The sequence below is a fragment of the Danio rerio genome, chromosome 15 (assembly GCF_052040795.2).
Source record: "Danio rerio strain M-AB ecotype USA chromosome 15, GRCz13ab, whole genome shotgun sequence".
In the NCBI taxonomy this organism is placed as follows: domain Eukaryota; kingdom Metazoa; phylum Chordata; class Actinopteri; order Cypriniformes; family Danionidae; genus Danio; species Danio rerio.
Genome location: NC_141035.1, coordinates 27,772,448 through 27,799,833, shown reverse-complemented (window position 1 = coordinate 27,799,833; position 27,386 = coordinate 27,772,448). Strand labels below are relative to the sequence as shown.

The window sequence follows — 27,386 nt, the reverse complement described above, 5'->3', positions numbered from 1 at the left end:
TGTAGTACACATAATAATTATATATATGTGTGTCATAGATGTATGAGTTTTTCAATGATGCTGATGTTCTGTATGGTGTCCACAGCTGGAGGAGAAGCTCAAGGAGAAGGTGGACAAGTCTCTAATGGAGAGAATCAACCTTTCTGGGGAGATGGACACATTTAGCACGTAAATAACCAGTCACACTGACTTGACCTTCAACGCTGAACAACTAATGTGTTTGTTTAGTAAGGAGATAAATAACTTCCCCATGAATCTCTCTGTTTGGCAGGGTTATTTCAAACAGTATCCAGCTCTTGGTTCAGGATCTGGATGCTGCATGTGATCCAGCCCTCACTGCTATGAGCAAGGTACCTTACTGTTATCGGTTATGAGATGATATTTATTTTTTCCTTCATTTGTCATATTAGTTGATTTCTCATATTTTTCCCATTGACGGTAATTATGATTGCTTTTATAGCTTTAATGCTTTGTGTAATTCTACATGTAGTTTTTAACATCTCAGAGTGTTTTTTTATATTAAATATTACATATTTAAATATTTCATCACAAAGTATTATCTAAAACTCTGTACAGTTTTAATATCAGCCATTTGTTGGTCATCAGTCATTTATGCTATCAGCTAGCATTTAAATACAGTGCTCAGCATATAGGAGTACACCCCATTTTAAAAATGCATATATATTTTCCATTTCTCAGTGAATATGAGTAATATATAATGGTGCATTTGATCAAAACATATTTATTAAACAGATATGTTTATTAAAATAATATTCGTTACAGAACATCTTGAGAAATGGAAAGATAATACATTTAAATTCATGCAAAGTATTTACATAAAATACATAAAAAAACTACAACATTTCAACAAAATTTTTCATATTTTTTGTTTCTCTTGATTTTTGCTATTTTTGAAAATGTTATTTAATATATCTATAACATATAGATTTGGACTACTAATTTTTTATCCTTAATTGTAAGTTATTTTGTTAGATTAGCTCCAGATTTGGCTTCAGTACTGACTAAATTAATGTAAATGCACAAATATAATATTGTATCTCTACCTATAGAAAATATTAATTTAAATGTGAGATTTGTGGGGGGTGTACTTCTATATGCTGAGCACCATAAATAGGTTATCCCCTACTTTTTTGTTAGGAAGAATTGTTTATTTAGTATGATTTATTTTATACTATTGGCATTAAATAGTTTATGATTTTAATATATGCCCTATATTGGCCATTATTAACCATAACATGAAAATAGTTTAACTTTTAAATCTGATTATGCCGGAACTTAAATATAGGTTCATGTCAGCTGTTTTTGATTGTTAAAGATCACTGTTATTTTTGTATTCATTACAATTTGCAATATTATAATATATTCTGATCTACATATTTTATAGTGTTATGCTGTTATTATTATTAGTATTTGGCTTTCATTTTTTAATTTTGTTTCGTGATTTTTCTCTTTTGAGTAAAAACATTTTTTAATGTTTCTATTTCTTCATTGTTATTCCTGCTACAAATAAAACAAATAAAATCTCATTTGTTGACTTTAGGAAATGTATTAACTAATATAAAGTTGATAAGTTGATATTTAGCCACACCATATTGGTGTTTTAAAACATCTAGTTTTGATGAGGTGGGTTGTTAGCCCAACGCTCAACCTCCAACCTGGAGGACCAGGACATACACTCATATAATACGGACAATTTATCTTACCTAATTAACCTACAGCACATGTCTTTGGACTGTGGGGGAATCAGAGCACACGGAGGAAATCTACAAGAACACAGGGAGAACAAGCAAACTCCACACAGAAATGCCAGCCGGAGCTCTTTGTCAAAATTCTTTTGTTAGTTGCTTGTTTACATTAGTTCTTGGTGCATTAACTAATGATTATTTGATTATAACAATGTAATAGTGTCGGTTATTATGGTCACTCATGTAATTATAACAATTATATTGACCAATGAACCCTTATCACAAAGTTGTATTGTAATAGTAAATTTAATACTTAGTTACCAAGGTAACATTTCTATTATTATTATTTTTGATTCCTGAGTAATTCAGGTTTATTTCGATATTTTAAATTTTAATTAAGAACAATAACAACACCCTTTCAGAGTGCATTTTAGATAATTTATGTAAACCATGAAGTTAAATTTGTGTGTTTGTACAGATGCCGTGGCAGAGCGTGGAACATGTGGGTGACCAAAGCCCATATGTGACCTCTGTAATCATGCACATCAAACAGAACGTGCCCATCATCAGAGACAACCTGGCCTCCACCCGCAAATACTTCACCCAGTTCTGCATTAAATTCACCAAGTCAGTACTGCAGCTGCTCATTCATCATTGCAACAAGACTCTTTCATAACACAGTGGTTACTAAATTCACGCTGACTCTTTTACTTTTATCCCAAGCTCCTTCATTCCAAAGTTCATCAATCACCTCTTCAGGTGTAAGCCAATCAGCATGGTTGGAGCCGAGCAGGTGGGTGGAGTTTCAGATACTTTGTTTAGTTTTTAAGTTCAAAACAAATATGCTTATTTTCTTTCTCCTGAATAGCTACTCCTAGACACTCATTCGCTGAAGACGGTTCTTCTAGACCTCCCTTCTATTGGCTCTCAGGTGGTCCGAAAAGCTCCTGCCAGCTACACCAAAATAGTGGTGAAAGGAATGACTCGGGCTGAGATGATTCTCAAGGTGGGAACCCTGCACGCATTTTTAGACCTTAAAAATTTGAGAAACAAGCCCCCCTGAGTAGAAGCTCAATACAGGAAGGTCTTTAATGATCAGCTGCTCATAAAGCTCTGCATGGTGCAGCGCTCAGTTGGAGTTATTTACTAAGCTGAGCATGTCTGCTTTAATGAGTTCTCTCAGAGAGACAGGAAGTGCTCACATACCTTGGCTTTCCCACAGTTTAATATTCCTCGCTCATAAAGCTCAACTCATATTTACATGTAGATTAAAAACAGACATGGGGTTGTCATCTTTTCCGGTGCCTTCTTAAAATGTGGTCAGTGTGCCAGTCCCCGTTGCTGGCTGCTAGATCTCTGCAACTCCCTCGTGGTCACCCTCTGAAACTAAGCAGGGCTGCACCCGGTCAGTACCTGGATTGGAGACCACATGGGAAAGCTAGGTTGCTGCCGGAAGTGGTGTTAGTGAGGCCCGCAGGAGGCACACAACCTTTGGTCTGTGTGAGTCCTAACGCCCCAGTATAGTGACGGGGACGCTATACTGCTCAGTGAGCGCCGTCTTTTGGATGAGACGTTAATCTGAGGTCCTGACTCTCTGTGGTCATGAAAAATCCCAGGATGTCCTTCGAAAAAGAATAGGGGTTTAACCCCGGCATCCTGGCCAAAATTTGCCCACTGGCCTCTGTCCTTCATGCTCTGTTAACCATCCCCATATCATAATTGCCTTCATCACTCTGTCTCCTCTTTACCAGTCAGCTGGTGTGCAGTGTGCGTTCTGGCGCAAAATGGCTGCCGTCGTGTCATCCAGGTGGATGCTGCTCACTGGTGGTGGATGAGGAGATTCCCCCCAAAAATGTGTAAAGTGCTTTAAGTGTCCAGAAAAACGCTATATTAATGTAAGGAATTATTATTAATTATTATTATAAAATTTTAAAAGAAAAAAAATCCATTTATTATTGGATGAATTTGTGAGAACACAATTTTGACGTGGTTGAAATAAATATCTTGCTTGAGATTTCTCTCATCAACAGAAAAGCTGTTCGGATTGAAAGTGATTGCTTTTTATACATCTCAACACTACTATAATGGGCCTTTTTGTGTTCAAAATTTTGCTGAAATTTCACAAGAGTGACCGCACCTTTACATGGAAATCGATTTAATCAGACTATAATGACATTGAGATAATCAATCTGTGATAATGAAAGCTGTTTACACTTGCTTTACAGAGCCGTAGTTCACCGAGTAGTAAATGCTGCATGTGAAATTACCACATATAATAACATGTTTTACTTCACTCACTTCATAAATTCAGTCAAAAAAGAAATCCTTATATAAATCCTATACTTCATAGTCATGTGATTATTAGTCACGCTAAATAAATAGCTTTGTTTCCATCTACCTATCTTCATGCACATTTTGGATCAATTACATAAAAAGATGCGCATAAAATTTAAAAAATGTGCCTAAAAACAACATAACCATGAAAACACTTTTACCAAATAAATGCCTAAAATATGCGCATTAAAAATGTAATGTTATTTTGTTAAAAGAGATCATGTGATGATAAAAATAGGTGCCATGTACAGCCTTAATGGACAAATCAGCAGTGCCGACCTCATTGTAAAACATCTGAAAGGTTTTTTTGGTTGTTCAATGCCTTAAGCAAAGTCTGTCATTACAGGGGTTTAGTATTACTACCTAAAGAATTGTGTTGAACTTCTGCGCTTCCAAAGAGCGTCTCATGCCTTCAGACGCCACCACGCATTCATTGTGTCGGCATTGTCTTCTGAGGGGCAAGTCATTTAGTATTAAAATGTGCTACGTCTGATAGATCGCACTATTATGGCTTTCCTTTTTTTTCCATTCCCTTAAAACCTGTTATTAACACATTTTAAAATCTGTTTTAATCACTTTTATTATTTGTTTTTATTTTATCATACTTTTATTCCTGTTTAAGTAAAGCACTTCGAATTACCACCATGTATGAAATGTGCTATATAAATAAACTTGCCTAAAAAAGACAAGTTTGTTTTATAATATCCTCTGGTTTATCAGGAAGTGACGATTTTGTTCTCCTTTGACTCACTGGATGGAAATGCTGCATTATTCACAAATCTTTAATGTGATAATTCCAGTTTTGTGCATAGTTTTAATTTGCATCTTTGGATGGAAACATAGCTATTTCCTGGGTTGTTTCTTTGTGGGTGTTCCTGCACAAGAGTGCCCTTTGGCTTTCAAAGATATTTTACTGCTAATCACACAACTGTGCTTCACTGACAAGATGTCCATGACAAATACTCAGCATTTACATAAATTCATCTTTTAAGGGAAACATAGCTTATTAAAACTGTTAACTTCTGTTTATAATGCAGAAAGTATTTCCTTCTGTAAACATGGGTATTTTCTGGGTTGTTTCTTTGTGGGTGTTTGGTGTTCCTGGGCAAGAGTGTCCTTTGGCCATCAGAGATTTTTACTGCTGATCACACAACTGTGCATCACTAATTAGATGTTATATTTCAGTTTCCAGAGTGGCATGATTCCTACCCATTTGTATGCTTTAGTTTTCATATTTGATCCTCGAGTCCTGATGAATTTAGAATGTTAGAATATGTGTACAAAAAAGGCAAAAGTACACAGTTGAAGTTGGAAAATTATTAGCCCTCTTGTGATTTTTTTTTTCTTCTTTTTTCAAATATTTCCTAAATTATGTTTAAGTATTGCCTATATTTTTTTCTTTTGGAGAGTCTTGTTTGCTTTATTTAGGCCAGAATAAAAGCAGTTTTTAATTTTTCAAAGAACATTTTAAGGTCAAAATTATTAGCCCCCTTTAAGCAATATTGTTTTTTTATTGTCTACAGAACAAAAAACTGTTATGCAATGATTTGCCTAATTAACCCGACTTGCCTAACTAAACCTTTAAATTGCACTTTAAGCTGAACACTAGTATCTTAAAAAATATCCAGTAAAATATTATGTACTATCATCATAGTGAAGATAAAAGAAATCTTTTATTAGAAATTAGTTATCAAAACTGTGATGTTTAGAAATGCGTTGGAAAAAATCTTCTTTACGTTAAACATAAATTGGGAAAAAATATACAGGGGGCTAATAATTCAGGAGGACTAATAATTCTGACCTCACCGGTACATGTAGTCAGATGTTGTGGTTGTACGAGTAGAGGATGGCGTGTGCCTCAGTCAATCCTTCTGCCCTGATCTCCACATCCACCCTCTTCTCAATGACCCCTGTCTCCAGCCCTACACATGCTCCACACGCTTTTATTGGGCTCTCCGGGGCTTTCCTGCTCCTGGTCTTTTAACTGCCTGGAATTCAACTTTAATCCATCTAATGTTCATTCTGGGTTTAGCTCTAATTGTACAAGGTCATGCAAAGACTATCTACTAAAACCAAAAACACACGGGCCACACTTTTAAGGTCTTAAGGCAAAAGTATTTACAATTTTTTTTCATGTCTACATAAGGATGTACATTGAGCATACCTGAAATTTAATTAAACAATATATGAGAATATATGAGTCTTGTTGTCGATCTCAGTTGTATATGCAACAAAAAATAACTTTACTTCTAGTTGATCATTTGTAAGTGTCAGAAGGTAGATTTTTGTGATGAATCATGTTGAACTGCATCCCAATTATCACAAATACATGAGCCTACACATCAAAGTTCCTGAAAGCAAAGAAGGTCAAGGTGCTCCAGGATTGGCCAGCCCAGTCACCTGAAATAAACATTATTGAGCATGTCTGGGGTAAGATAAAGGAGGAGGCATTGAAGAGGAATCCAAAAATCTTGAACTCTGGGAGTCCTTCTAGCGCGCTTTCTTTGTCATTTCATATGACTTTATTAATAAGTTATTTGAGTCACTGTTGAGACATTTGAGTCACAAGACTTTTGTCTTATCAAAGTCAGACCTTACTGTTCTAATTAAATAATTAAAAATCAAGACATGATCATATTTTATTTAGGTAAAATAAGCGTAATCTATAGGCCTTTGCCTTTCATATAAGCCACTTCAGATAACAAATAATCAACTAGAAGTTATGTTTCAAAAAACTTGGATAGGCGACAAGACATTTGTCAGGTAGTGTACAGTTAAATGATTAGTTCTCCTGTGAAATTTCAACAAGTAATGTTAAACAGATTTTATTAACCGAGTTAAGCTTTTAAAATGCACTTTATGTTGAACACTAGTCTCTTAAAATTAACTCTAAGCATAGGATGTACTATTGTCAAGGGAAAGACGTGAAGAAATGACAAGTGATTTATTAAAACCTCCTGTGAAATTTTCATTCTAATCATTTTAATGCTAATTTTGACTTCAATTTTACCTGCAAACACCCATCATTATAATTGTTGGATTGAAATTTAGCAAGAGGAAAAAAAACATTGGTTAATGCAAACAAGTCATCTCACTGAATCACTTTTGATGACCACTGCACCATTTGAATGTCTGCACATGAAACTAAAAGAAACCCAGCCTTGATCTTAACTTGCATACGGTGGGTCTTTCAAATCTGGTTGGCATTTAACGATTGGCTTTGTTGGGCCCCAGGTGCCTCTCAGGTAATTACTTCCATCTTCATCAGCATATTTTGCTCTGTGGTTCCAGGAAGAGCCGTTCATTCTTCAATATGTTCTTCAGCATCAAGGGCCTCCACTGCTACGCATTTATTCTTGCTCTTCATGACACAACAGCACAATCATCTGCCACCTCAGTCTGGCTTTGTCATTGCTCTTTCTTAATCGCTGTTGAATTACACGAGTGAAGCTCGACACCCGTTCAGCAGTTTATGGCTGAAATAGGAGCTTCATTGCTGGTGGTGGCTTGGCTGTCCACATGACGCTCATTACAGGGTAAACGTGGAGAGTAATCTGTTAAAGATGTCTTCAGTTTTTCTCTCTTTCCTTGGCCGGGGACGAGTTCCTGCCCATCCTCGGGCCTAAACCTCAGAGAGATGTGAAGCCGAAAGAGGAAGAGTGAGCCAAGCGTGCTGCTGCCTGTGAGACGTGGCTGTTTTCCACACTCTTCTCCTTTTTCTTCTTTTTTTTTAAATGCCGTTCTCACCACTAAACCCCCCATTGTGGCTCTTTTTTGGAAATGAACGGAAAGGCAGACTTTCTCTCCCCCACCTCACGTTTTCTCTATTCTTTCCTTCTCATTTACGAGGTAACTACAACAAGCCTCTTCAAGGCTTTTCCTTGGCCTGCCTCCATGACGCTCGCGAAGTAAATCTCTCTGTGGAAAGGAAGGAACGTTCAGAATTCAAGACGTTCTGTGTCATGCTTTGTTTTGACCCTTATCTTCATTTCCTGGTTTCAGGTGCTGAGAGTCAAAAGAAAAGAAGGAATAATGGGCATTGTAGAAAGGGAAATGTTGCACGGGAAGATGATTAAGATACTTTCCCCCCTAGTTGTGTCTGTCAGCCATGTGTTCGTCTGCTCTGTTACAAATCTAAATAGTCGCAAGATAGCCAAATTTTTTTTTTCTAATCCTCCCACACGAATTGCAAGAATCAGATTTGCAGTGCATGCCTGTACCCCATTTAACCTTCTTTTACTGCTCTATTGAGACTCCCATTATACCCTACAAAAAATTACCGGTGAGGCTAATTCAACTCCATTCAAGCGTAGAGTAATTACGCTGGTAAAAGAGCGTCTTAAATACACTCTTCAAGTTTTTTTTGCTCTTTGTTTAGCTCTTTATCTTTCAGCTCCGCGTATTATTATGTTGCCTCTTGCTCGTCGAGTGGGTCTCATGTGGAAATGTTTCTTTGGTGAGAGTTTGGGGAGTACGGCTGTAGTTTAGCTCACTTGTTTGTCTTCACCTCTCAGGTGGTCATGGCCCCTCACGAGCCATCTGTGGTGTTTGTGGACAACTACATTAAACTGCTTGCCGACAGCAATCCTGAAACCTTCCAGAAGATTCTAGATATGAAGGTAAGTAAGGCTGCGCTTCATCTGTTTCATGAGATCTGTAGAACAGAGTAGCCACAGAACCACAATTTTAATACAATCTTTACAGATCATTAAAATGTGTTTATATATATATATATATATATATATATATATATATATATATATATATATATATATATATATATATATATATATATATATATATATATGTCATTAAAATATTCTGAATCATTTTAAATGGTTAGTTCACCCCAAACTTAAAAAAAAAAAAAATTATTAATTACACACCCTCGCGGTTTTAATCCACCAAGACCTTAAGTCATTTCCAGAACACAAATTAAGATGTTTTAGATGAAATCTGACAGCTCCCTTTATTTATTTCTCTAGCACTTGTACAATGTAGATTGTGTCAAAGCAGCTTAACATAGAAGATCATAGTAGATTTACAGTGTGTCAATCCAGTTTTCAGAGTTGAAGTTCAGTTTAGTTCAGTTCAGTTCAGTGTGGTTTAATTTTCACTGCTGAATGTCCAAACACCAAAGAGCAAACTCATCGATGCTCAGTTTTATAAACTTTATACCTCTCTTCCCTCCTAACCTGCAGGGTCTGAAACGAAGTGAGCAGAGCACCATGCTGGAGCTCTTCAGACAGCGGCTGCCGACTCCACCGTCAGGACCGGATGGAGGCCCATCACTGTCCTTCAGCGCACCCACTCCAGAACAAGAGTCCTCCCGTATCCGCAAACTAGAGAAGCTTATCAAAAAGAGGATTCAATAACTCAGTTCATTAATGTGAGCACTTTTATTAGTGCACACTAATCTCCATTATCAGCATGGCCTGAAAACATGTCGCCACTCCAGTTTTATCCTGCTGAAAATGGAGTGTAAATACTACTGCTGTGTCCTCTGTATGTATTTATGTTCTTTTACAAATCATGGTTTTGAGGCTTTCATGAATTGCTTTACTATAAGCCTTATGATTCAAGTCCTTTCCTGAACCTCAACACATTACTGGCATGAATGAGTCATTTTGCCATCACCCCCCTTTTTTTCTTGCTCCACTTTACAACACTAATACCCACAGTGTCATTTACTTTGCACATTTTTCTGATTTATGCAATGGGCAATGTGGCCTAGAAAAGTAACCTGCTGCTATTCTGGCACAAAATGTTCTGGCTTGGGATTTCCAACATCAAAATGATTTAAAGCCAAAGTTTTTCTAATTGTCCCCTCACTATAACAGTAAACGGCTGTGTGGAGCTTGGGCCTGTTGGGTAGCATATTTCAGACACTCCAAAACAAAGGAGCTTGAGATGTCCTGCTGAAACGACAAACCAGTTGTTTTGGCTTTTAAAATGTTTTCCCAGGTTGGGGCGAAAAGAAAGAAACACTCACACTGTAGATGTTTTGTTCCTGCAGGAGTCGTAAGGAAGAAATATCCACCCCTCATGCTTCCCATGATAGAAATATTTTCTTTGCGAACAATAACTGAAGTTCATGGGAGATTATCGGAACGCAGAAATATTAGTGTTCATGCTGTGGATCTATAATTTTCATTTGCGTCATCTGCTGTTCACTTGTGTAAAGAAGTATTTGTTTGTGTTCATCGTTTTGACATAACTTATTTTATAGTCCTTTTTAATAGGTCATTAAATGAACCGTGGAATGGATTTACTGTCATTTGGATCATTTAATCTATTATCGCACTCTTCTTTAGGATGGTTTCTTCTCTGTATATGGCTTTGGACTTGTTAAAAGAGCTCAACCGCAGTGCATATCAAAGCTAGATTTGTGCAATGAATGTATGATTTATGTGCTGGAGTGGCTACTGTGATGTATGTGAGTTTATTGCAATATTGTTTGCAATGATTTCTACTCTGGTTTATACTGTTGACGGCTTCTAATCAAAACATTCCTGCCTTCTGTGAATATGACGACAGCTTTTTAAGAATAACTGCAGAGATACATTCTGCTCAGTAAAAATCTGTTGACTATGGGCTTTGACCAACTTGTTTTTGTCATTTTATATGGATTGGTGGATGGATGGATGCATGAATGGCTGAAGGCTAAATTGATGGTGGATGAACAGACAATCAAACAGATGGATGGGTGGATGGAGGAATGAATAGATGGATGATATAATGACCAACAAATTAGCAAATGAATAGATAGATAGACAGGGATGGATGGAATGATGGATGAATGGCTGATGGATACATGTATAGAAGAATGGTGAATAAATCAAAGAATGAAGGAAGAAGGTGAATGGATGGATGGATGGATGGATGGATGGATGGATGAAAGAATTGTGAATAAACCAAAGGATGAAGGAAGAACATTAATAAATGGATGGATCGATGGATGGATGGATGGATGGAAGAATGGTGAATAAACAAAAAGCATGAAAGTAGAACGTGTATGAATGAATGGAGATGGATGGATGGATTATAGAAGAATGGTGAATAAACCAAAGGATGAAGGAAGAACATAAATATAAATTGATGAATGGACGGACGGTTAGATAGGTGGATGGATAGAACAATGGTGAATAAACAAAAAAATGAAGGAACAACATGGATGGATGGATGGATAGATGGATTGATGAAAGAATAGTGAATAAACCAAAAGATGAAGGAAGAACATTAATAAATGGATGGATGGAAGAATGGTGAATGAATCAAAGGATGATGGAAGAATATGAATGCATGGATGGATGGCTGGATGGATGGATAGAAGAATGCTGAATAAACAAAAAGGATGAAGATAGAACGTAAAAACTAATAGAGATGGACGGAGGGATGATAGAAGAATGGTGAATAAAGCAAAAAATGAAGAACATGAATAAACATATATACGGTGGCTGTAAGAGTTAACGGAATTGAGGTTTTATTTTTTTTCTCGTCATCGATGTGTTCTATTTACCGTGTTTCAGGCTTTAGGTGCAGTTGGCGTGTGTCTAGAGGGAGGGTCTCCTGGTTCTCTTTAATTGTCACTCCAATCAGCAGTCGGAATCAGATTTAAAGGCGTCTCCTTCTCGCGGGCGCTTGTAAAACAATGAGCGTCTTTGAGTGCGGACTGCTTTGAATGCAGGCAGGCTGACAAGAGGATAAACTCGCGTCCCCTTCCTTCCCTGGCGATGAGAGGATGATGACCCCCTGACTGAAAGCGTCGGGGAACTTTCCATTCTGCTCACACTTCTTACCAAGCCATTTGAACTTGGCAACAACAAACACATTCGCAGCTTCTTCTGATCTGCGATTCAAAGTCTCGGAGTAACGGGAGCGCTGAGCCAGAGCCACGAGACGGATTACCGACGATCGTTCACGGCATCTCACAGCTGGTTTACTTTACACAAGCCGCTCGGATCAATGGTTAGACCGGGTTTCCAGCGAGATTGAAAGGGGAGAGACTATTCTACACGTAATTCAATTTGACTGCATTAAGAGAGCTTGTAGAGCCTGCTTGAGCAAGTGTTGAGCAACTTTAAAAGCAATGGTGGGAAGACTGAACTTGCGGAATGTGTCTGACGACGATCCGCTGGATATGAACTTTAAAGCTGACCGGCCGCTGGACAGTCCGGACTCCGGTCTGCCCCCTAGTCCGAGTCCAAGCGTCTGGTTACTGCAGGGCGCAGGGGCTGGAACCCTGGTTACCGAGGACGAGAGCAGAGGGACAGCGACGGTACGAGTGCTTTATTCAGCAGACATGCAACTTCATACTATGTAGCCTATACAAAAACTATAGTTATAAACATAAACAACCCTAGTAACATTTAAAAATATTAAATGTCATTGTATTTATACGCTTATTTGTTCAGAATTTTATTTCAATTGTGATGCTGAGTGAAATAGATGCTAATATTTAGGCTATTTATTGGATATTTAAGTAATAAATACCGATTTAAAAATGATAAGGGCAAACCTTGTATATTTTAATGCTATATATATATATATATATATATATATATATATATATATATATATATATATATATATATATATATATATATATATATATATATATATATATATAGAAAGCAATAATATAATATTTAATAAATAGAGAAAATTAGCCTTATATTCAGTTTATATTAGCTGTTTTTAAATAAGTTTGATTATCAGATACTCACTTTTATTAAACCTAGGCTACTTTTGTAATTGTATATATTTTAAATTGATTTTGTGCATGCATTAATTTTAGTTATTTTTATAATATTTTATTATTATTTATTTTATTTTTATATAATCATTTTATATGACTATTTAGGTTAAATAATTTGGGATTTTCTATACTTTTAGTTCAGTTTCATGCACTGATTATATACATGTTTAAATAGTGCATAAAACTTAATTAAACCAAAACAATAATAACAACAAACAAAGTAATAATTCAAAATAATAACAAAGTCCTAATTCATGTGTGTGTGAATGTTTATTTATAATTTTTTGATCATTGTATATATATATATTTTATTTTTTGTTTATGAATTTTTTATTTGTTTATTTATATTTTTTGTTTATTTATTTATTTTTGTTTATTATTTGTTTATTTATCTGCTTAATTTTTGTTTGTTTATTTGTTTGTTTGTTTTTTTATTTATTTATTTTTTGTTTTTGTTTATTGTTTTGTGGTGTTTGTTTGCATTATTTATTTTATTTATTTTTAATTAATATAGTTTGTTTACTGAATATGTTTGTTCATTAAAATCTATTGTAAATATAAACTCATCACTCTAGTCACATATTTTGCTTGACTCAAGTCAATATTAAACCAAAACCACATGCTAATTTATTCATTACAGGTTCCTAATAATAGGCACTTGCATGCATTGTCCTATGGAGAAGGAATTGAACTTGACTCTCTACCACTAAAAGAAATAAGGTGAGTTTATTTATTTATTTTTTACTTTGTAACTGCATCGGACGATTTTTGGGATTTGGCCAATTTGCTCCAGGCAGGTGCAGTTCAGATGCAGCATTAACTTGTTACATGTGTTGTTACAGATACACGTCGTCTGTGCGTTATGATTCAGATCGGCACTTCATTCAGGACGTGACCCTGCAGCCCAGGGGTTTGGGTCTGGAGATGTGCAGTCAGACAGTGCTGGCTCTTCCTCAGAGCACGTGGAGACATTATAAGACCCAGCTGGAGTTTGGGCCCCGTCAGCGGGTGCAGCGCTATCAGAGCACCACCATAGTCTATCCCAAACACACCCGGACCTTCTACACCACCCAGCTCAATTATGACGGGCACAAGCTGACCAAGCGCTTCTTCTCTGCGGTAGAGCTGCAGGCTTCTGATTGCAGGGCTGCTTTTTGAAACACACACACACAGGGGCATCTGTGCCTGACATTACACCCATATGTACCAATTATAAACCACCGCCTGCATTCACTGAGTCCCAAGAGGGAAAAAAGGGAAACTCTGACTGAAATTGTTGCCAGTTGGAAAGGGCTTGACAGACGGGTTAGTTTTAGTGAGTTTGTTTTAGACTGGAGGAGAGTAAGCAACGGTGTCTGCTTAAAGGGATGGTTCACACACAAAATTGTAAGTCCTCATTATTTATTCATGTTTTAAACCAGAGTTTCTTTCTAAAGTTGATCATAAAGACAGATATTTAGAAGTATGTTGGAAAGCAGCAGCCATTGACATTCATCGTGCTTTTAGCTTCTTTTAATGTTAGTGTGGCTACTATACTGTTAATCTTAGTGCAAAATATTGTGTTTTGTGTTCAACAGAATAAAGACATTCATAAAGGTTTAGAACCAACTGAGTGTGAGTAAATGATCATTTTTGGGTGAACTATCCCTTTAAGAGCAGTATTTAGAGACTTGAATGGTTTTCTCCATCAGCTCTCGGTGATGGTGTGCAACAATGGTTTTTAATTGTATGTAGAAATGTGGTTGATTTAGTGAGATTCAGGTTTCAGAGATCTGATAGTGAACGGTCATGGTTTTAAAGGCTTAGATTTGATGGTTCTCTAGAAAGCGTAGTTGGCGATAGAGAAATACTGGATGTACAAACTGATTTGCCCTGCCATAAAATAGGTGGCTTTTAGGATTAAGTTACAAAGTTGAAGCTTCTATACATATCATGTTCACATGTATTTAACGGGTTCAGATCTCACTGAGGGAAAAGTTCATTAGGTCTTTGAGAATGTTTTTTTTTTTTTTTTTTTTTTTTTTTTTAAGAACCAGAGTATTTTAGGGTGTTTTTGCACAAGGGGTATGTCATATATTTAGGCCGAAGCTTTAACTTCATCAGAAACTAACCTGTTCTGCATATTTTACTACTGTAATCACACTTGTGCCGTTATCCATCTTCTTCTTGACTCCACAGCTCTCTTTTGTCTTAAGTCAATTTCAGTATTGTCACTTATGAAGGAAGACATTAGAAGTGGGATCACCATAGAAATGAATTGATGCTGCAGACTGAAGCATCTGTGGACCAGTTTTTGAAGTAAATTATAATGTAAATAACAGCTCTTCAGTTTAAAAATGTTTTATCTATTTATTTTATAATCTTTTTTATTTCTTTTTAATTCTGTGCACAGTTATTGACTGAGTGAGTGACTCAAATGTGCTGGTTTTAAAGCCTGTTTTAATTCTTTTAACTGATTCTTTTATCGTGTATGATGAGGTGGTTATTGACTTAAAATGAAATAATAAATTCATTTTTTTAAAAAGTTACATATGTGCATTTTTCTTAGTGATGGGTGGATTACTTGCAAACTTGTAGTCACTGATTACAAATGACTTTTTAGTCAGTTTTATTTCAGTCTAAATGAGCTGACTGGATATATTTGTAATAATGGAGCTGAAGTTGGTGGGGCAAAGAGTATCCGAATCAAATACATTTATAGCAGTTAGTAATCTAGATAATTGATTTATAAGTAACATTTTTATCATTTGGATTACTTTAAGATTACTTCTAGTCTAACTCATTTGTTTTAAGTCAAAGGTTGAAAGTCCCTGCATAATTTGTTATTTATTTTATTTTGTCAATTTGGCCTTTTCCATCCATAAGTAGAAGCATGGAAGACATAGCATGGTCATTACTTGTAAATATTCAATTAAACTGTATGTAGCTGTACGATATTTTGTATTGTTTTTAAATGATAAAAGAGACTTGGGAAGAATATTTTTAATAGGCTAATTTACTGGCACAGTGTAAATAATATCCATAAAAAGTACGTAAAAAGATTTTAGGAATACAAAAATGTACGTAATTACGTAATCTAGTAACCTTAGTCAGTTACTTTGGATTTTTGTTGTGGTTTTAGCATCATGCTACTAAACAAAACCAAACTACAACTTGTGAATGTGATCTTTTCATTTTCTGTTCTCGAGTGCCCTCTAGAGGAGTGAGTCAGTATTATAGGAGCGTTTTTATCATTAATAGAAGAAGACTTTACTGGTTGTCGCCAGACACCAAATTTTTCAAAAGACCTTCTTGAGCGGCCTGATAGCGCTTCCTTCTGTTGGTTTTATAAAGCTCGATCCTCTTTTCCTCTTCCACAGGGTCTGACAGCTCCGCTGCCCACCTCAGGCTCTCCTGAGACTCACTCATCATGGATGTCTTTGGCCTTTTCTTCATCCTTCTTCTTGTTCTCATTCTTTCCTTGGACTGCACAGAGATGCTCAGGTGTTCATCTGCTGTTTTACACTGAAGTGTCATACCTGAGAATGGACATTATCTTTCATTATAGATCATTTGTTAATGTAAAATTTGGCTTTTATAAAGATACCCGCCTCTATCTTTGGAGTTTAGCTGATCCATATAACTTTGTTTGACCTCGTTGAAGAGTTAGATTGATGTTTTCATTTAAGTTTTGGAAACAAGTCACAACAAACCTAACTAAACGAAACGTCATTCTTTGTGTCCCGCTGTTGGTATTCTAAACATGCAATGCGATTTAAATGCAAGTAAGCGACCACGTAATTAGTTTTTGTGAAAAATAAAATGTTTAATGTTTAAATGCTTCGTCGTTTAGCGAAATATGTTAGTAAAACAGCATACTTGATCTCTTTTTTAAGTATAATTATAAGTAGTTTCGTTTATATATATATATATATATATATATATATATATATATATATATATATATATATATATATATATACATACATACATGCATACATACATACATATATATATATATATATATATATATACATACATACATACATACATACATACATACATACATACATACATATATATATATATATATATATATATATATATATATATATATATATATATATATATATATATATATATATATACATACATACATACATACATATATATATATATATATATATATATATATATATATATATATATATATATATATATATTTTTTTTTTTTTTTTTTTCCTGAATATACTCGACAAGATTGTTTAAAATAAACTTTGAAATAAATTTTGTTTCAGTGTAAATGATTCTATGAAATTAAAATTTAAGGCTGTATTGTTTTCTGATAGACTGCCCCTTTCTTCGTCGACCTTTTTACAAGTTGAAATGTACTCATATTAAGTTATAATATGGTTTATTTTTTATTCAAATTTATGCATGGGTAATAACTGCTTTCAGAATGCTTATCCATACACAGACTGTCTTACCGTGCACGATGCAAACGGATGAGCCAATCGGATATATTTTTAGAGAGGTGGGCGGGACTTAGATTATCAGCAAATGAAATACAAACATTAGCAGCAAGCGAAGAAAGATGTTGTTGACAGAGGCGGGGCATTGACGGAAGTTGTTCGGGCATGTCTCATGTAAACAATTCAAACTTAAAATAAAAACAAATTAAAATACAAACTAGCATCGTGTTTAAGTTCCTGCAGCATTGGTGTAAAGTGCACAATGGGCTGAGAGAACAGTTTGAGTTTGCTTTTATGATGGATGCGTCTAGATCACAACAACCGCTGGATGCCTGGGACGACATTAGCGACTCTGAGTTTCTTAACATCCCTTCCGACGAAGAAAGTATAGGTAAAACATTGTGCAATTGTGGTAGTTTGTTGTGAATGTGGTCATGTGACTTTATTTTCTGGACACAAGCGGGTATTGTTGAGTTATATAAGTGTTCGTGTCTCATCTTTTTTCTTCCATGTTTGCATTTAAACACATGTGTGTTGTTTTGTTTACATGTTATCTCTTTTAAGAGTCCCAGCTTCCTCTTATCGGAGAAACTAAAGGTAAACATTCAGTGAACTTGGACAAACCCAGTTCATCTTCATCATTTCACAAGTAAGTTTTTCATGTGGTGGTGCTGCTGAGAGGAACATTTTTTGTAGATGGTGATTTTATATGTGAGAATGTTAAATTAATACAAACGTGAAATGTTTGCTTAAATTCAAACAACCTTTGTGAAAATAAAATGTGAAAAATATATATGAAATAATCAGTGCAACTAATATGTCATAAATAGAACACTTATTTCGGCTTGTACTTAGTAAATTTATTCAATAATAAGCAATAATTCAAAATTGTATAATACTTTAAATAAAACAAAATGGGTAAACTTTGTAGTTTAAAGGAAAGTGACAAAGTGGAATTTTTTTTCGTCAAAAAATAAAGTACAAAAAGTTCTAAAACTGAAATAAAAATAATGTCATCTAATGATACCCATTTTAAAATGCCCGGCAATATATTTTGGCATACTGTATAATGTAGTGCTATCCAGGGTGTCTGTGGGGTCTTAAAATGTTCATTCATCATCCTTTTATTCATTTTTTTTTCGGATTAACTTAGTCCCTTTATTAATCTGGGGTTGCCAAAGCGGAATGAACTTCCAACTCATCCAGCCTATGTTTTACACAGTGGATGCTTTTCCAGCTGCAACCCATCACTGGGAAACACCCATACACTCTCATTCGCACTCATTCACTTCGGACAATTTTAGCTTACCCAATTCACCTGTACTTTATGTCTTTGGACTGTGGGGGAAACCGGAGCACCCGGAGGAAACCCACGCCAACACGGGGAGAACATAAAAACTCCACACAGAAATACCAACTGACCCGTCTGAGGCTCGAACCAGCGACCTTCTTGCTGTGAGGCGACAGAACTACCTACTGCACCACCGCGTTGCCCAGTCATAAAACATATTAAATTTTAAAAACTAAATTTTAGGCCTTAAAAAGTGGTAAATTCTCTGAAATATTTTGTTGTATGTCTTAAATAATTTTAAACGGGTCTTAATTTTCTTCTGTCCAAGTAAAGCTACCCAATCAGGCCGACATTCATCCAATCACTAACAATACATCTTATTAAAATCAGGGAAAGAAAACTAAAAACAATTACACTATTTATCATGATAATACCAGAGCAACATATCGCTATATCTTCCATGCATACAAAAGGTATTTACAGAAGTGTGAGTAGACTATGCATCATATTTATAAATATGCATTAAACAAGATTTTATAACAGAAATGCATAAGGTTAAATAGAAGTTATTCTTAATTTGATCAAAAGCCAACAATTTTATATATTTTTGATTATTTATGTAATTGCCTCCACAATAAATATACATTTAACAATGTTAAACTTGTCATTTAGAAAAAAGTAAATTATGTTGAAAATAGTGTATACAACTATTTTTTTTTGACACGTTAAATTATGTCGCTAAGAAATTTAATTACATTAGATTTTTTTTTTGCTCCAACTGGGCCATTAGATATAATCATTAGTGTCTAGCCCTGTATAAGTTTAAAATTTCCTTCATAATGGTCTTAAAAGTCTTTAATTTGACTTGATGAAGCCTGCAGAAACCCTGGTTATCATTAATGAAATGTAAGTGGGTGTCTTCTGTAAATTTTGGTAATGAAATGTATCATAGTCTCTATTATAATTTAATTATATTATTGCCTAAAAACCTCATTTTCATCTCTGCAGGATAAACAAGATATCATCAACATTTAAAAGTGCATTTTTATTTATTTATGTTTCGCTTTTGTCACATAACACAATGCTCTACTTTCCAGGTGCAGTGAAGAAGCACCGAAGCAAGAAGCAGTGAAAACTGATGATGTGAGGGGTTTAAAGAGAAAGAGCCTCCACGAAAACAGCTTCAGCCCAATGCAACGCTTCCGGAAGCAGCATCTGAGTGTGACCCTCCTGTGTGACCAGACTTGGTGTGAGATGAAGAGCGTTTACAATCTTTTGAAGCCCCATATCAAGAGAAAAGAAATGCAACGCACTGAGGTGCAAATCGGACAAGAAATTCATTTATCAAGGGGTGAGGCTGTTTATTATTATAATGAACAGTAAGGGTGAGCAGGGCACAAACTAATGCAGGGTTAGTTGTAACTCAAATAGTTTAAACATTTCCACATGTGAAGTCATACCCAAACTAACTATATTACTAGCAGTCATGTGTGATCACTACTTTATATAGAGGGAACAAATTGACCAAAATTCTAAAATGTTTTGACATCAATAATAATTATTCAACAATAGCAAAAGTAAACTCCAAACACAGAAGCAAACAGTCAGACCTTGATTGAAGATCAAACTTTTTTTGTCAGTGGATAAACTTGCACAGATTAATAGCAACAAACATTTGTAAGATTTGGATTTCACTTCAGATTTGACTTTATTTTCAGTTATTTCTGTTCTTTAAAATGAGACAAATCTGCTATTATTTGAATTAATTTTGAGTCTTTTAATTAACAATTTAGACAGTTCTTTAATCCTTCAAGACACTAATCAGTTTTAAATGCAGATAAAAAAACATTAAAACACTTATGATGTGTTAAACTATTATTGGTGCTACTTTACAACATTACCCATGTAATTCACTCATTCAGTCATTTTCCTTGCGCTTAGTCCGTTATTTATTAGGGGTTGCTACAGCGTATTGAACCGGCAACTATTCCAGCATATGTTTTACACAGCGGATACCCTTCCAGCTGCAACTCAGTACTGAAAAACATCCATACACACTCATTCACACACATACACTACGGCCAATTTAGTTTATTCAATTCACCTATAGCGCATGTCTTTGGACTGTGAAGGAAACCAGAGCATCTGTAGGAATCTTACGCAAACACGGGAAAATCTATCCCCTATCAATTTTTAGTCATTTATTTTATATTGTACAACATGCAGTACGACAGAAGTTCACAGTAATCCAAATCCTACTTTTCATCTTCAGAATTGGAAATACAGGATGTTGTCCCAGTAGATATCCGCACTAGAGAGGATGGAGAAGCCGTCAAACTTCTCAACATGCTACACATGATCCCGCTGTTAGAAGCAGGTGAGTTGACGGTGTGGAAGTGGTTTTGTTTTGTTTCTTGAATAAGTTATAAATGTGGCATTATTGTTTCAGGACAGCGTGTGCGAGAGTTCCCCGTGTTTGGTGTGCAGGAAGGTGTTTTCATCATGGGGGTCATTGATGAACTCATGTATAACCAGAAGGGGGAGCTGGTGCTGAATGAGCTCAAGACACGCAGACAGAACTCCTTGCCCAGTTCTGCACAAGATAAAGTCAACTGCTTTCAGGTGAGCAGGAGGAATTGATTGCAGCTTTGACCTTTGTCCACAGTGATTCACTGGTAAATCATTGCACTCTGCTCTTGTGAACTCTGTTCTTGCTGAATTGCATTATTGGGTTTCAACCAGTGTGCAAGTTATACATTGACGATCAGGGGGGGTCAGCTGTCTTGGTTAGTTTGTGTAATGCATGTTTCAGTCATTTATGTCTTTGTTTTTATACATCTAGTTTATTAATAAAACTTATTTAAGTTTTCAGCATTTTAAGGGATATTTAGTGTATTCTGACATACAATATTCTCTGATTAGCTATTTAGGATGTTACTGTAGGTTAAACTACAAAGTGGGTCTGATTTTGTTTTCAGGATAAATATAGATACAATCACATATTTTACGAGAAAACAAAGTCTTGTGAACATGATGTGTATTGGTGATGTAGATCTGCCGCTTTCAGACTTTTTTCTTGGCGGGATTATGCATTAAGAATGGACTGAACCGTTATGGGGGGTGGTCAAATATATTGTCTATTATTTTAATTATTAACAACATTATTTAAAATACAGATGTTTTGACCTCCTTCAGGGGTGATCAAGCATTAATTTAGGGGTCAATCCTTCCCAAACCCCCCTGTAATTCGCACCCTGGTTTCCTCATACATTTGAACAAAGTGTGGGTCAGTAAGTTGATTTTGTAAAGGCACAAATGATTTAATTCACAAATACAATTCACAATTTTATGCAGGCTTTTTTGCAATATAAACGTTAAACAGGGTGTCTGCAGCATCTTAAATTTCAAAACAAAATTTTAGGCCTTGGAAAGTCTTACATTCTCTGAAATGTTGTGGTTTAGGTCTTAATTTTCCTAGTCCAAGAAATATCCAAGTAAAGCTGTTTTATGGGGCCTACACCCAATCACCTATAATCCATCTCAAAACTTTTTTGTATATATTTTAAGTTTTGTGTTTTAACTTTAAACATTTTTTATTGGGAAAAAGATACAACCCAAAGCAGCTGTTAGACATTTTTACAATAAATTCTCCAAATTAAATTCTTTTTAATTTTTAAAAATTAAATAAGGGAAAGTTAACTAAAGCAACAAATCCCTTTACATGATCTTCTGTTAATATGAAAACTATTTACAGAAGTAACTGGGCTATTAGAAAAAAAGCCTTCGTGTTTAGCCCTGAATGAGTCTAAAATATATACATATACATATATACATAAAGGTCTTAAAAAGTCTTAACTTTTACTTGAAGTAGAGCTGGGCGATATGACAAAAAAAATTATCACGATAATTTTTTTCACATCAGTCAATATCGATATTTATCATGATAAATGTAAAATCTTTATATCTATTTTAAAATGTTTATAATTATATAAGATTTTCAGCATGCCAATGGCTTTGTGCAGCTGATTTAACACATTTAATGAAATGTTTTAGCTGTCTGACAATATAAATAATAAAATAATAAACTAAAGAACGAGCTTAATTCAGAATTTACTTGTTAAAGTTTTCAACAACCAAATACATTACCTACAAGTCATTGGATATTATTGTTCAACATCAGAAAAAAAACCAAAGCGCAAACGCTTTCAGGGCGTGTCAGAATGCATTTTTGCTAATTTACGGACGGAAAAATGCGCTTTGCGCCAAGGCGCATGGTCTAAAAGGGTTGAGTTTATTTTCTTAATGAGTTATAGGTGTGTTTTGAGAATAAACCAATTAGAGTCTCATCTCCCATTACCTTTAAGACCCAGCTGCGTTGTGCCATAAGCGCATTCGCTATTTACAGGACGCAAAGTAAGTCTAAGTGGAAAAAATGAGCATTTCACTAGCAAACAGTTAACAGTTGACAGTTTTTTTAACAGAAAACTGTTAAACAGAGCATCTACTGCGTGAGAATGAGAGATAATAGATCACTTTCGCTCTTGGATAGGGAAACCTTAGGGGCCTCACACAGACATCAATTAGTCTATAAATAATTAATTGCGTTTGTTAAGCGCAAATATTCATTTCAAAACTATTTCTAAATTTAGTTCTAATTTCCAGCAAACGAATAAATGAACAATATTAACGAAGTGTGTTCGAAAACCTGAGTTATATCCTAAAACACATGCTGTGCCCCTTAAGGTCTATATATAAAATATACAAATATAAATATGGATATAATAAATAATACTGCTAATAATAATAACATTATACAAAAGCAAATTGTTATGAATGAACTAAAAAAGCCTCTCGAGATGAAGAAGACATAAAAGCAGTGATTTTTCATATTTAAGTACTCTAGAAAATAGTATGTTTTGTAATATTTTAATACTTTATATTTATATCCTATATCTATTCTTATTATATGATATATATATTCTTAATATAAATTTTTTTTCATATGTAAAGTTATTTGCCTATTGCTCTCTTGTGCGTATTAAGCAGTGTGTAAGCGAGGCGCAACTCTGCGCCGGAGTTTAGTCCGGGTTTGTTTTGGTCTAATGAAAAATCTATTTTAGTTTCTCAAAATAGCAACGCGCCAGCAATGCACCTCAGAACGCCTTCCTTTTTAGACCCTTTTTTAGAAACGCCTATGGATGCACATATGAGCGCTAATGCATTTGCTATTTAAACAGCGTAGCGCAACGCCTCAAAACGACTCTTGTGCCAAGCTTAAACTACCAAACAAGTATTGCGCTGCGCCTTGCGCCACATTGCACCTGGTGTATAGGGCCCTATGTCTTGAGCAACTGATTTCTCCTCTGTGATTATGTCCTTTAAATAGGTTATATAAAGGCTGGTTATTTTACCGTCGATGAGAGACAATAGTGGTATACAGATTTCAAAAGAAATATTTTAATATTAAAAGGAAACATAAGCTTGACATCAAAAGATCCGTTTACAGCAAGCATTAAGTGTTCATTGAGATGTGTTTGGGATTGTGTCCTCTGTCATGTCTTTCGTCTGTTTTCAGGGTTTTTTTCTTGTAAGGCACGGCTTTCGAAAATGATGACATGAGACTCTGCTGGGTAGCTGCGCTGGTTTACTAACACTTGTTTAGGTCTGTACTTTCTTAGCATCTTCATAAGGGTGGTCTTGTTTTAAATGGTGAAACAGGTTTGTGGTGTTGGCTGCTTTTGATGACACGAGACGTCTGCGCAGTTTGCGGTGCACGTTACTCTGTTTTGTGTCGGATAGCAAAAAACTAATTAGCTCATGACTGAGGTCTAGTGACGTTTCTTGTCAACAATGTCTGTGATTGACCTTTTTTTTACCTTATTTCTTTGTTACTTCTTTCAGTGCAACTAACACTGTATGGCTGTAAACTTGTAAGGCGTGCGGCATCCGGAAGGGCACGCTGTAAAATGCTTGCGCAACGTTACGCATAGTGCGTAAATATTATCGAGCAATTATCGAACTGTCATTATCGTTTTATCGAAAAATTTTATATCCTGATAATTATCGATATCGAATTATCGCCCAGCTCTAAATTGAAGGAACCTGCAGAAACCCTAGAATTATGCTTTGTTTTTATTTATCAAACTAAGCATGAATTAAACATTGTTATTATTTCAAGATATGTATTATTAACTGTAGTTTACTTATTATATTAAATATTATTATGATTATTAATAACAGTTGTCATTATTATTCTTATTGTTATTATTACTATTATTATTTATGTTATTTCAGCTACAGTAACTGCTGTGGTAACATTTCTAATTTATATATTTCATACTTTTTTGTGTTTTATTTTGTTGAATTCCAGTTTTATTTTAATTGGGGAAAAAAATTATATATTTTATTTAATTTCACTTTGAGGGAATAAGAGGAGTGAAAATAACTTAAAATAAGAACTAGCAATACAAATTATGAATATATATATATATATATATATATATATATATATATATATATATATATATATATATATATATATATATATATATATATATATATACAAGAGTTTAAAAGAATTTATATCACAAAATACTTTGTATTTAGTCAGGGAACAAAACTGCACATGCTTAAAGAACTTTAAAGTAAACTTATCAGTTTTTAAGTTACATTTAAAGAGATAGAACCATTTAAATTTGATGATAATAAAAAAAAAAATTTTGGATGTTCACAAGGTTTTAATAATATTGTGTTGTTTCTCCTAAATAGTTTTAAGCATGTCTTAATTTTCCTATACCCTAGTAAAGCTACCCTATAGGACCTCTTTTATTGCAAAGAGATACAATCCAAAATATTTTTACAGCAAATTCTCCAAATTAAATTCCCTAATTAAGGAAAGTAAACTAAAGCAACGCATCCCTTTACATGATTTTCTGTTAATACAAAAACTATATCACATACATCACAAAATACTTTGTATTTAGTCAGGGAACAAAACTGCTAATGCTTGAAGACCCTTAAAGTAAACTTTTTCAGTTTTAAGTTACATTTTAAGAGATAAAAACATTTATATCTGATGGAAAAAAATCTTATAAATGGCATAAGTGTTTCAAATTCTTATGACCCCAACATATAAAAGCACATTTCTAGGTGACATTTCTGTCATGATCTGCTTTATATTGCATTTTTACATCTGTTCTAAAACATGCATCTATTACTCAGGTGGGCCTGTATAAATTGCTCTTTGATGGACTGGTCAGAGGGGAGATGAAAAAAAATCACATTTTCGATCACCTCAAACTGCGTTCTGCTCAAATTCTCGGTGCAGGCGTCCAGGCTCATGCTAAAAACCTTGGGGTTCATGCCAGAACATTTGAGGAGCTGGTTGAAACTTTGCTTATAACAGTGTCATGCTCTGATCTTCCATGTATTGACCTGCTTCAGATTGAATACTTTCATCAAGGCTCTAATGGGCCCATTGGGACAAGAGTGGCTCCTTTTGATGAAGCCCAAATACGGGGAGAGCTTCAGGCTTATTTGTCCTACTGGACGGGACAGAGAGAACCTAAAGGGGTGGATATAGAGGAGGCCTGGAAATGCAGATCATGCCTGTATGAGGAGATCTGCGAATGGAGGAAGAACAGATTTACAGTTTCTGACCAACAAGCGGCTCATTCTAGCTCACACTTATGATTTTACAGATCATATTTATATATTTGAATGTGCAGTGTTAATTATGCTTTTGACTTTTATACCTTGATTAATGTTTTCTTGTTCTATTGAAGCATTTCTGTTTTTAAATCAGGATGTGAACATTATTGTGCAGCTCTATAATAACTGTGATTGAAGTGCTTTGACTGAATAATGCACTATTAAAGCCATGATGCATTTTTTTTTTTGTTTAGTATGGTATGGTTTAGTATGTTTTATGGAAGCAGGCTTCTCTTGTTGTGTGCATTAAAAGTTTTAGGCCACTTAGCTAGTAGAATGGATATGTGTTTTCAGTCTACGATCATTTTATTCAGGGTTGCTTGATGCAATGCAGAGAAATGCACAATTTGTTTTTTTAAAGTGACCAAATGAGTGTATACAGACATATAAAAAAGTTTTTTTTTGAACATTTTTAGATGTTTATTTTTTTATTAATAATATACCACAGAAATAGATGGTTGTGTATGAAAATCCATGTAGATCAGCAGTTTTTAAATCACTCAAACTATTTCCTAATTGTGTATTTGTTTAGTTCTTTCTTTTTTTTGTTTCCACTTCAGTATTATGTAAAAAATTATGATCATCAATTATTAATGGCTAAACCATTAAAAATCTGTCACCCTAGATGAGTTATGCTGTGTTTTATTATTTAACCTTTGTGCTTCAGTTAAAAAACAAATTACACAAAATGTCAGTGTCAAAAAAATAAAAGTAACATTCATTTTTTTTATTTTGCTCTTTAATGGTGCTAAAGAGGAAATACGGGTTTTAATGGGTTTCAGTGGGGACATTTTTGCCTTCAAGTTCATGAATCCAACTATTTTTGCACCTGTTGAAAATAAATTTATGAAATGGAATCAGATAATAAACTTTAAATATGAATGCTTTTTTGTGTTATGTTATGCTTTTAGCTTTAATACAGCCTCAATAATCACAAAGAATTTAATGAAAAAGACAAATAAATGTCTATAAGGATGCACCAGGATTTATTACAATGTTTGTTGTGCTTATCAAAATATCTTAAAAATATCTGCTATTAATTTACGACGGAATATATGCCGATAGATGGTGCTGTTTTACCACTTGAATCTTTAAATTTATGTCCATACACGTATTTAAAGGAATAGTCAACCAAC

The 27,386-nt window shown here is 34.6% G+C and overlaps 3 protein-coding genes across 7 annotated transcripts in view; all 3 read left to right on the top strand.

Annotated features, from left to right (window-relative positions):
* Positions 1-10,641, top strand: part of vps53 (VPS53 subunit of GARP complex) — a 52,739-nt gene extending 42,098 nt beyond the window's left edge. Inside the window, exons 16-22 of one of the 2 annotated variants that reach the window (XM_087282836.1) lie at positions 86-168; positions 272-350; positions 2,185-2,333; positions 2,430-2,499; positions 2,575-2,712; positions 8,555-8,659; positions 9,242-10,641. In XM_087282836.1, coding sequence (XP_087138962.1) covers positions 86-168; positions 272-350; positions 2,185-2,333; positions 2,430-2,499; positions 2,575-2,712; positions 8,555-8,659; positions 9,242-9,415 — 798 coding nt within the window. In that variant the 3' untranslated portion in view covers positions 9,416-10,641. 2 annotated transcript variants of the gene reach the window in all.
* Positions 10,642-11,683: 1,042 nt separating this feature from the next.
* rflnb (refilin B) lies at positions 11,684-15,326 on the top strand. The gene is given in 3 exon segments (NM_001386285.2): positions 11,684-12,318; positions 13,439-13,518; positions 13,641-15,326. Coding segments are annotated over 3 exon segments (585 nt in total). The 5' UTR covers positions 11,684-12,129; the 3' UTR covers positions 13,957-15,326.
* A 2,047-nt stretch (positions 15,327-17,373) lies between these two features.
* exo5 (exonuclease 5) lies at positions 17,374-26,874 on the top strand. 4 transcript variants are annotated; one of them, XR_015508787.1, is made up of 7 exons: positions 17,374-17,640; positions 17,814-17,898; positions 19,638-19,891; positions 20,813-20,917; positions 20,990-21,162; positions 24,116-24,202; positions 25,762-26,874. XR_015508787.1 is itself a non-coding variant. In XM_087283276.1 (6 exons), the coding sequence occupies exons 1-6, from the start codon at positions 17,544-17,546 to the stop codon at positions 26,230-26,232; spliced, it is 963 nt and encodes a 320-aa protein (XP_087139402.1). In that variant the 5' UTR covers positions 17,374-17,543; the 3' UTR covers positions 26,233-26,874.
* Positions 26,875-27,386: the final 512 nt, after the last annotated feature.